The sequence below is a fragment of the Achroia grisella genome, unplaced genomic scaffold (assembly GCF_030625045.1).
Source record: "Achroia grisella isolate CSIRO2021 unplaced genomic scaffold, CSIRO_AGI_Agris_v1 utg874, whole genome shotgun sequence".
Classification (NCBI taxonomy): domain Eukaryota; kingdom Metazoa; phylum Arthropoda; class Insecta; order Lepidoptera; family Pyralidae; genus Achroia; species Achroia grisella.
Window position 1 is genome coordinate 2,252,286 of NW_026713051.1, and position 12,625 is coordinate 2,264,910.

A 12,625-nucleotide genomic window follows, 5' to 3' on the forward strand; every position below is an offset into this window, starting at 1 on the left:
AACATTTGGACCATTTTAATATTGCTAGATGTTTATATGTAAAAAATGATCGAACATTGTACGAAATAAAATAATATCTCTGTTGGGCGAATCAACTAAACTGTGGATGACTTTACTTAATAAATATTATTAAAAAAACATGCTACTTTGTAATGTTTTAGATACGTTTATATTTCAATATTTTTCGTAGATATAGATTATGTAAATATTGCTAATTATGTTTATTTGTATCGACTATTTCAAGAAATGAATATTTTAAGGTATTTTATTACAACTTAAGTGCAATAGATAGTGGGTTATTTACTATACTTATCTTAGTTCAGTTTTGAATCCATTGTATACCTTCCAATAATTTTCCATTTATATATATTTGTAAAAGTAACTATGCACCATTTTGATTACTAATATTTTCTTGTAATATCTTATTTTCTTCTGTAGGTCCATGACAATACAACATAAATTTGCATAATATTGTGATGACATTACCAATAAATATTATAGACTATTAGTTTTAACCTCTAGGATTTATGACGGAAGCACAATAAATACATTCATTTATATTTACGATGTACGTAATAATAGAAAAATATTTTTTAACAGTGTAATCCATAAAAATCGTTTATCAGATCAGAGTCAAATCGCAATCTCATTACGAAACTTAAATTTGTAAATCTTTCAAATATAGAATTTAGCCAAGTTTATATTTTTTAAATAGATATTACGTAGTGGGGTAACAGGCAAATTACTGTATTTGTCAAAGGTAGTTACAGTCATGTGTCATACTGCCACTAGGAATTTGTCACATCAAATTACTGTACTGCCGATATATTAATAAGTAAATTATAAAATATTTTTTACTTTTTGGATCTGATAAATTTGAATTGTCAACCATTACTTGTTGAAATATAGTAAGTAGGATTATAAAGTGAATTCTAAGACCGATATAAATTTGACATTGATAAAGTTCAAAATGTATATCACCAATTAAAAAGGTAATAGTTATTGTAGAATTATTGATTATATAATTTAAATGTAATTATAATAAATAATGAATGCAATCATTTTGTATGTGACGTCGATCTAAGAGAATTTAATAAATTATTTTGTTAATAAATGATTGTTTTAATAATAAAAATGTACCTACAGGGCGTATGATCTAGACACGCGGCAGCGTGTCAAGCCGAGTTTCAAGTAAACTGGCCTGCAGCACCGTGTGTATATTTACACGAACCATTTGGAGCCACTTTTGACCCCCTCATAACTCAAAAACTCTTTCACACAAACCTGTCAAATTTGGTTCATATATTGAGACTTGCGAGATAAATATGTGTTCCAACTTTCATAAACATATCTCAAACGGTTATTTAGATATTAATGTCCAAAAATCGTCATTTTTATCACTGATCAACTATAGATCAAAATTATAACCCACTTCCAGATGACCTAGGAAGTTCAAATTTGGTATGCAGATAGGTAATTAGGTGAATATAAAGGAAAAAATCTGAAACTGGTAAATTGTTATCATTTTACTACAATTTTTCACTTTAATTGATTATATTTCAACTTATACTGGACGAATACTAAAATTCTATGAAAACTTCGATAGCCACCAATTGACATTGATCCCTGGCGAAAAATCTCATCTTGTACTGGACGGAAAGTAATATTGTATGAAAACGTCGATCATTACCAATTTACGTTGACCCCTTCACATCAGTGTCGATAGCTAGCAAACTTCAAATATTGCATTGAGCGGTAAACACTAGTTGCTATAATTTAGATTCTGTCTAAAATATACTCGTACTTATAACTAGGAGTATAGTCGAATTTCGTATTTATTATGTTATTAACTGAGATTTGGTATTAATTATTGTTTCAATATTTAGCGCACATCGATAGTGTAAAATCATTATTTTTATAAATAATTATTAAATAATAGGCATTTCGGTATAGGGCGCCGCGGCGGCGCCGTGTGGGAGCGGTGCGATAAAACTCAATGTTTTGTTTCACGATATCTAACCTATAAGGTTGCGATTTATGCTACGAAATTCATAGCTTTCTTAAATTATACTTATATATTTGTGATTATATAATTATTACATTATTTTAGTAAATACGTATGGTATAGACAATAGTTTAAACCAAAAATTAATAACAATTTTAGTATAGTTATAAGTAGGAATGTATAGTTAACTCGAGAATGAGAACTCATTGGTAACAAATTGTTTTCTTGAGAATTCAATAGATGCCTCTCGTGTTAGCACTGTAATTTTTGTTTTATATTACGTTTCTATCCGTGGAAACCTATAAGTGGCCGTTATCATAAATTATGTTTATAACTATGTTTGTAAATAGCCTTGGTTTTCCGAAAATAAATAAATAAATAAATAAATAAATAAATAAATAACAGGCAGTCAGGCATTTGTTACATAATCGTCTTTACGAACTATAACGTGTCAATACCAAGTTTCAGATATTAAGTAATGTATACGTTGAAAGAGAACAATTCTGTATTTGCTTAACATATGCTATTACTATCCACAAATCACAAGGCCTTAGTTTTGGCAGTCCTCTTCTCAACATAGCCTCCTCTATATTTAATAAAGGGCAGGTTTACGTTGGACTCTCCAGAGTTAAAACCTTAGATGGAGTACGTCTTAACAATTTAGATCCAAGTCACGAGAGCTCTATTGTCTCCAGGGAGGTACCGGCGACGGACGACCGTCGCTGACAGCTTCCCGATGACGTAAGGAGGTTAATAAGCGATAAGAACGCAGCCACTAGAGCGTACGATCGCTACCCCTCCGAACCGAACCGGGTGCGCCTGCGAGCCTTACAGCGTAGCGTTAAGGAGCGCATCGCGCAGATCCGGGACGGCCGGTGGGGCAAGCTCCTAGAAGAGATAACGCCATGCCACACCGCGTACTGGCGCATAGCGAAATCTCTCAAAACCGACCAACAGACAAACGACATGCCCCCGCTAGTCCGACCCGACAACACTATAGCCTTCTTCGACGAAGACAAGGCTGAGTGTCTAGCGTCCAACTTAGAAGCCCAATGCTCCCCCAGCACGCTCCCAGTCGAGGCAGGTCATCTCGAGAAGATAGACACCGAAGTCGAACGCATCGCGTCCACCCCGCCCACCGAATCCCTCTCACCAGTCACGCTTGATGAGGTCAAAACGCTAGTTAAACAACTACCTATCAAAAAATCACCCGGCTCAGACAGCATATCGAATAGATTAGTCAAAAGTCTGCCATCCCAACTTTTGTTATTACTCGTCGCTATTTTTAACGCGGCGCTGTCCAACGCTATATTTCCAGACAGCTGGAAAGAAGCCGTGGTCATTGGCATCCCCAAGCCCGGTAAAAATAAATCCGACCCGTCCAGTTATCGTCCTATCAGCCTCCTCAAGGCTATAGGCAAGCTGTACGAGCGAATCCTCCTCGCCCGCCTAAAGGAGTTTATATACTCCAAAGGCCTGCTCATCAATGAGCAGTTTGGCTTCCGAGCCAAACACTCATGCGTCCATCAAGTGCACCGCATCACGGAGCACATTCACAAAAACACTCTGTACTTCGCCACCAAGTCCCCCAAAGGCGGTACAGGCGTCCTATTTTTCGATGTGGCTAAGGCTTTCGATAAAGTCTGGCACAACGGCTTGATTTACAAGCTTCATCAGTTAGGTGTCCCCGACAGGCTAGTACTCATTGTACGAGATTTCCTGTCGAATCGCTCTTATCGCTACCGTGTAAACGGAGCGTTATCCGACCCGCACCCCATACGAGCCGGCGTCCCTCAGGGCGCCGTCCTCTCTCCGATGCTCTACTCGTTGTACACCAACGACATCCCCAAATTCTCCGACTTAAAAGTCGAAATATCGCTGTTTGCCGATGACACGGCTCTCTTTACATCCGCCAAGTCCCGTGCGACAATAGCCAGACGGCTTCAGAAAGCCGTAACGATACTGGGCGAATGGTTCCGTCGGTGGCGCATAGAAGTCAATCCCGAAAAAAGTGCAGTAGTGTACTTTAGCAGGGAATTCGACTCTATGAATCACCCGATCGAACTATTCGGCCAAAACATCCCGTGGGTTTCGAAAACGAAATATCTCGGCGTCACCCTAGATAGGAAACTAACGTTTCGTCCTCACATCAAGCGTGTCCGCGACCAAGCCGCCTTTATACTAGGGCGACTCTATCCTTTTATTAACAAGCACAGTAAAATGTCGCTTCGCAACAAGCTGACATTATACAAGGCTTGCATCCGTCCCATCATGACCTACGCTAGTCCCGTATTCGCCCACATACCCTACTGCTTAATCAACAGACTGCAGGTCATTCAGAATAGGTTTCTGCGTCGAGCCACCGGTGCGCCGTGGTTCGTTCGCAGCGTAGATCTCCACCGCGATCTTAATCTGCCCTCCATCAAGCAGTTTATGAAGGAAGCGTCTCGACGCTACTTCGACTCTGCCAAATTCCCGACGACCCCATAACGGCAGGTAACCTCCCCACGGGCCCACCCGTTCCACCCCGACCACACTTTTACACACACACACGACACCGTCCTCGCCGGCGAAGACGACGACCTCAAACACACAATATCGCGCATTCAACCGGGCGCTCCACACCGGCGCCCCCGGGCGCCCCTCCGATCGATCCCCCGTCCAATTCAAACGGGGATCGAAATTACGACGGCCTGAGCCGAGGTTCGAACCCCTAGTGGTGCCCTCAGACTAAAGTCGTATCCGTCGGGCAGGAGTTGGCCTTCAGCCGTTCCATAAGTCCTTCCGCGGGTTTGGAGTGCCATCTGCACTCGCCCCATAACGTCCGGTGAAGCTGTAAAGGCCAGCTACGGCCAACAGCATTAGAGTAGTCCGAAAAAAAAAAAAAAAAAGAGCTCTATTGTAGAGTACAACCATCTGTGGACGTTATACCGCCCCGATTTGCCCAAAAATTCCTGATACTGAATTGGCATTGCACTTGAACATTTAAAAGTTACAAGAAAATATAGAAAATAACACAAAAAAAAAGACAATTATACCCCGTAAATATACGAAAATACAGTAATTTATCAAAAATAATTTGGTATTAATTTAGTTATAAATAAGTACCTCGTATAATTTATGTACAAAAAGTAATGATATCCCATCAAAAACATAAATGTGAAATAATAGCCGAGTTTAATATTATGATATATGCCTTGATTGTTGACTTCTACGACAAAAGAGATGAGATCTAAATGGGTGCCAAGTTCAATGGTCTGTCCTGAAATGTATTTATAACAATATAAAATATCATTTCTTCTTATAACTTACGATAATATACTGTAGCCTAAGGTCTAACTTGGCTAGTTTTCATATACGAAATATACTGTAGCCTTCGCAAGTTCTAAACATGTTACTTGTCGGTTCCTATTTTAATATTAATAGTAACTAGCAATCGAAAGTAATAATTGGTATATGAGAACTGGCCAAGTTAGACCTTAGGCTACAGTATATTATCGTAAGTTATAAGAAGAAATGATATTTTATATTGTTATAAATACATTTCAGGACAGACCATTGAACTTGGCACCCATTTAGATCTCATCTCTTTTGTCGTAGAAGTCAACAATCAAGGCATATATCATAATATTAAACTCGGCTATTATTTCACATTTATGTTTTTGATGGGATACAATTTAACCTGAATAATATAGGTAGTAGTAATTCTATTAAATAATAATATGTATTAAAATGTTGGTTTTCGCCTGTGTATTTTATTATAAAATAATTTTGAGAAACTATTAAATTATATATAAACTTAGCTATTTTTTTTACGACAGTATAGGCGGGGTCTAATCACCTGGCGTGGTATATGCTTAAGACAGCGCTGTTTATATATGTATATTAAAGCTCGCCTAAATGTATTGGTTTTCTTTAGGTGAAAAATTTCATAATATTTTTTTCCTTATTACGGAACCTAGTCTCAAAGTCACTAATAATAATATTATCATTAATAATATTTACTTTCTCTATCCACCCAATGGTAGGAAAGATTGCTTAGCGATAAGACCACTTTTTGTATAAGTAAAAGTAAAACAAATATATTCTGAATTGGTGCAAAGAGTATAATTAAAAAGAAATACACCATTCTTTCGATAACAGGATATACTAAGATTGTTTAATAAAAATAACAATACAAATATGCTGTGACTAATTAAATTAAAACCATTGTTTACTGATTAGAATTGTTATCTAACTTTATGCAACAGCATATGCATGGAGCAAAATATATTGAGTTATTTATGTATTTCATAAATCTCACAAAGGCAATAAATAATCCTTACACGTGAACCTATTCAGTCACACGAGTAATTGATTAAAGACTATAGCTATGTAAGTGACTATAGAGTAAAAAGAAAAATAATAGCCATTTCTTATTTTATATTCTCGTATAATAATGTATAGTAGATAGACATATCTCTTATTCCAAAGCAGTTTACGGCTTAAACTGAACTGACTGGATTTTAAAAAGTTTATAATACGCCCCTCTGGCAAACGTACTACATTTGTTTCTGTATAGCTAAATCTTATCATCAATGAGAATGAGAACAATAGTTACTCGGCAGTAGGATAATTTAAGATGGTTATGATTCTAATAAACTGAGATACATGTTTATATATGTTTCACAATTTATGAAATTATGACGTGAAGGCATTGTGCAGCACGAGGGACTTGGAAATAAAACAGCATATTAATCTTCAAGTTTTACTGAATATACATGAATAAAAACCACGTCAATACACTTACATACATGTTGAAAATTGTGATCCACACAAAAAATTAACATATAATTGTGCTACTCTCAGTGCATCAACTTCTTATCAGATAATAACACACAAGCATCTTTGCATATTGAACATTCAAACTCGATTATTTTGTATAAAATATGAATAAATTCTGAAAATTTAAAATCATATAAATAATGAAATAATTTTGATTTCAAAAGTACTAACATTTTAGCTTTGGTAGATTAGAAATGCAAAACTAACACTAACGGTGTTGCTATATTTAAAATAAAACGTGTATAATCCGGTTAAGTAGTATACTTATATTAATTGGTGAAAATCTTTTATGTTTCTCTATTTTAAGCTAATATTATGTTGCAGTGAAAATACAAAAAAAAGCACCAGTACGTTTGATATGGTTTAGCAGAAAGGCCACTTGAACTTTTGATTTGATGTTTTGATGCTCACTTACCCAGGTATTGTTATATATATTTTATGAGACAGTCATGCAAATAAATTTAATAATATTGTATTCATAATTAAAATAAAATATCCACCTAAACAAAAACAAGTTCTTACTCTTTTACATTATCAAAAAAGTATAAGGGTCGAGTCCATTCTGCTAAACCTAATCCAATTACAAATTAGCGGCTACATAAGGGGGCAGAGTAGGTACTAGTACTTTGTGCTCTCTGTATATTTTAGTTACTATTAAAACCATCGTATGAGCATTCGCCCTCACAGATTACGATTACACCACTTAGACCTAGTTAGAACTATCAAAACTTGTATCTAATTAAATAATACTTAACTATTACATCTTTATGTATGGCACTGAAGCCATTAAATTAACAGCTCGTAAGTTGATACAGACTTAGAAAGATAAATATATGTTTATTCGTATATACTGGATGACTTTGTTAACTTTACAGAAAATGTAGGTCGCTAATTGAAGAATTAATGCAATTGACATTATCACAAAAAATATCATTTTGGAGTATAAAGTTGGAATAAAAAAATGCTTATTCTATATGTATTTTAGAAATTGTAGCCTGACAACAGAAACACTTTGTTGCGCGTTGATTGAGAGATCTGAATGTTAAAGAAATAAAGTGAATTTACTTTAATGTTGTTCTTTCTTGGAGAATGCTAATCATTCTATATCCCAGTACTACTACAGTACGTTAGAAGTACCTATATGCTCAAACATATAGGTATCTTAACATATTTTGAAATTTTAGAAAACCACAATTTGTTAAAAAAATACCTTAAATCTGTATCAACTTAAGACCCATTACAATTTGAGATAAATAAACACATTTCTCTAATAATATCATTAAGTAAATGTATAATAAAATATAACAAATATTTGAAATAAAAAGGTCATTTCATTTTTTTATATATGAGGTACAGTTACAAAAAAATCACGCTCGTTACGAGATTCATACAGTTTTACAGTTACTATATAATCTCTTTACACTTAACTAAATAAAAATTCTTATCCAAATCTATTTTTTTTACACTAGAAGCCCTAATACACCATTTTGATGTACACTCGAATACAGTCAGTTGTTCTTTATAAATTTGCTTTTATATTGTGTTTCCGAACGACATCTACATCGTGTTGGTAAATATAAAGTCTTTTGATTATTTTTTTATAGAAAAAAAACGAGAAGACTTTATTTTTATATCAGGTCATTTCTATCGTTATTTTTTAATAAATTTATTTCTTTGAATATTCGATGTTATTGAAAATGAAAATATACCATAAGATCAGCGAACAATCTTATGTCAATTATATACCTAATTACTTTTATTATGGTACGTAACTTTGACGTAACATTTACCGTTACAGTTTGAAAGGTTTGATAGGGCTTCTAGTATTAATTAGTAATTAAGAAGAAAATCTGTTTTTATCTTAAATCTAATTGAAACCGACTGCCAGCAAATACTGGATATGAGGAATGCGAATTGATAATTGCATTTATTCTAAATAGAACCATTATCACATTAGGATACTACTAAAATAAATGAAAATGCGGAGATACATTTAATTCATAGACTAGTATATATTGAACATAATAAATTGCATGCACAACCTAAACCAGTGAGTTTAAAACTACAATAAATAAATAATTTAATATAATTTCATAAAATATCCGCAAGAACTATAAGTTTTTGATGTTATATGCTGTTCTTGAATCTCTCCCTCAGCGGATAGGCAAATAAATAGTAATATACAATATAAAATGGGGTGAGGCCGATATACTATAAAAGTATTTATTTTGACACGTCGACGTTCGCGTGAACGTATGAATAATTACGATAGCAGTACAATTAGCTATTAATCATTTTTAGAAAAGGACATCAATAATGTCTACGACGCACTAAATTACATTTATTATTAGAATTTCTAAACTGCACTTGTTGAACACCAAATATTTTCGTTTACCCTAACGACAGTTAGCTAAATAAAAAAATATAGGTATCATATTCATTTGATTGTATAACAGTCATTAAATTTGTAACCATCTACAATGGGAAAAAATTTAGGCAATTGGTCAAAATTGTATTAGTATTCATTAAGTAGTACGCTAGAATAACTCTTGAACATTTTTACGACGACCCTTGCTCTCGGATGACACAACACTAGTTATCAAAATTCATTATCGCCATACATATAGAACTGCGACAAATCTGAACTGTTTCTAACATGGGTTGCAAATCTAACTGCACACATTCGATACTTATGATGTATTATACAATAGTTTAATTTAAATGTTAAGTTCGCAGGGGTTAATCGAACATTGAGAGGGTGTTTAGTTTCTATTTACTCATTAGTGCATACATAGTCGACATGTGTATGCCCTCGCTGCTATATAATTGCTTCTACTTAGACACATGAACACAATAGCAAAAGCCAGTCTCACCTAGCTAAACGCACACCCAATGATCGACAAACATAGGGTGCTAGCATCGTGTTAAACTCGCAATATGAATATTATACTTACTCAAGTTAGTGGTATAATAATCCCCTCCGATCGATCCCCCGTACAATTCAAACGGGAATCGAAATTACGACGGCCTGAGCCGAGGTTCGAAACTCGTATCCGTCAGGCGGGAGTTGGCATTCAGCCGCTCTATATGTCCTACGAGTTTGGAGTGACATCAGCAGTCACCCCCTATCGTCCGGTGAAGCTGTAAAGGCCATCTGCGGCCAACAGCATTAGAGTAGCTCGAAAAAAAGTGGTAAATACGAGTCAACACAACGCGCGCTATTACCCCTTACTCCTGTCTCCTGAATATAGCATTAGCTTGCGTCAAACCATGGAGATTTGACAGATAAACAATTATAGATACAATAACTGATACCGCATTTATTGATTTGGCACAATATGTGGGCGCCTAAAAATTCAGTTAAGTGGCAGCTCAATAGATATCGCTCATGATTCGTACATAGTCACCGCTCTGTAATACAATGTCAGCAACATATCACCATCTCAGATAAGCTCACTGGCCAGTCTAACCGTCATTTAACTAACATTACAAAATATCGCATGCAACTCCGACTGCTATTCGTTAGTAAATAACATATTGCTGATCTAAAGACTGGCTGTCCAGCTCTTTACTGATAACTATAACAATTTTATTATTATTTAAGAAAATATATTTGAAAAATATATCTGTACTTTTCGTCGTTGAGTCTGACAATCTTATATATAATAAATCATTATATGGACAATGTTGCTCAGAGCTAATCTGTGACACATGGCATCCAATTTGGCGATAATATAAAGAAACAAATTTATAAAAACACATTTAAAATGTATCCGTTTTAAATAATAATTACAAAAAACAGAACAATTGTTTTTTATTACATAAAACCCAGAACTGTAATAATTAAATTTAATGTGAAACAGCCTGGCTCCGGGCATCATCAGTTTGCTTTAATTCATTTTAACAAAATAATTTATAGGTTGAACTCGGAACAAATTACTTACCTATCTAATGAAAGCACAGCACAAAAGGTAGGCAGGTATATATAGAAACAAACATTAAAACATTTGATGGTCTTGTTTTGTCGCGACGAACAACGCTTCTTCTGTTTACGCTGTGTGTATGTGACATTACATTGCGCGAACATTCTGGAAAAAAACAATACAATCATTTCAGAAAAAAACTTGATTCAAAGTATAATTAGAATAATTTCAACAGGAGGGTTAAAGACAAATAAGTCGGGCTGATATGTAGGGTCAACCAATATACAAATATAATTATATATGTATTTATTGACATACGCTCTATTTACACAACTAGCGAGTTCATGATCATATTTCTGGTTCATCCGTGATATCAATCGAAAGGACCGGAGATAATTATAAAACGGTAGGATTACAAATTTAATAAAACGTCTTCTTTAATTATTTTATTATTGCAATTATGTAAAAACTAAACTATAGGGACATATTGTGTTGACAATACATGTCCATGGCAAGTATCGCCTTGCGACTATTACGAAGACTTTCTTCAATAGAACCTTATTATGCAAATATATTAATCAACTTTCTCTTAAAATACTTTTCACATTTTTCTCACTGTATTCATATTGTATATCCGGTGCGTCCGTATATTATATAACTTTACCATATTACTTTAGCAATTGTAAACCATCGCATTGAATACTATGCGAATGCGAGTCGAATACAAATAGGATAGTTGTATCTCCACTATTCTTCATGTCGATGATTAATCGAATATCTCGTTCATTGAAATTAAAAACATAGAAGTAAAGAGTTTTATAGCGAAGTGGCCTGCATGGTAATATTTGTTTAAATTTTTTTCTTACTTGACCACACACGGTTGTTGGCTGTTGTCTATGGATAGGATATTAGGTTTGTTAACATACACACAACAATGTGAATATTACAGAAAATTCAGTAAATAAATACGAGTATTATTAAAACCGTTTTCCAGTAAGGTAATGTTTTGACTTGAATCTTGTTCAATTCGACACATCGCTTTACGTTTGCCCGTGTTTTAGTATCAATCAATGTCGAATTTTATATGCAACAACGGCCGTGATTAGTTCTTTATTGTTACCTATATTTATTTATACATTACAATGTTATATTTTTTTGGACTATTCTAATGCTGTTTGCCGTAGATATCCTTTACAGCTTCACCGGACGATAGGGGGCGAGTGCATATGGCACTCCAAACCCGCAAAAGGACTTATGGAGCGGCTGAAGGCCAACTTCCACCAGACGCATACGACTTTGTTCTGAAGGCACCGCTAGGGATTAGAACCTATGCTCAGGACGTCGTAATTTCGATCCCCGTTTAAATTGGATGGTGGTCGATCGGAAGACGTTATATATAGTCCTTTTTTGTAATAAAAACTATTTATTTTATCGTTTACATACTATAGTAACGGCCACCTTGCGTGGGTCTCGCTGCTTTCGATATGACTATACTGTGCTATTATCAGACTCATGTGGCTTGGTGTAGAATATACTTACACTTATATATAAATACCATTTTATAAAAGCATTTTAACGACTTTTATTCCGTGATGACTAATCACAACTCTTCCTCCTTGAAATATAAAAACCAACTACAGGGAAAAGAGAGAAGTGAACGACTTTATGCGTACCTATATAAATAGAATTCATTTTAGTGCGTCTAATACTCTACAATTGGGGAAAGGGTCAGTTCTGGGAACATGTAGCTCATTGCTAGCAATGCCAAGTCCCTCCCTATCAGGTCGAGATCTATGTAAATCATCATCATTACTTCTTGATGAATCACCACATGGACCTCAGTTGGTCATAAATTCATTGTCCATTGAAACCA

At 34.7% G+C, this 12,625-nt stretch overlaps 1 protein-coding gene across 2 annotated transcripts in view; it reads right to left on the reverse strand.

Moving 5' to 3' along the window:
* Positions 1-9,870: 9,870 nt before the first annotated feature.
* Positions 9,871-12,625, reverse strand: part of LOC131852976 (flotillin-1) — a 34,999-nt gene continuing 32,244 nt past the window's right edge. For both annotated transcript variants that reach the window (XM_059203748.1, XM_059203750.1), the window contains one exon: positions 9,871-10,917. Coding sequence is in view for 1 of the 2 variants with exons in the window: in XM_059203750.1 (XP_059059733.1) it covers positions 10,900-10,917 (18 nt within the window). In the remaining variant the exon portion in view is untranslated. The remainder of the gene's footprint in view (positions 10,918-12,625) is intronic.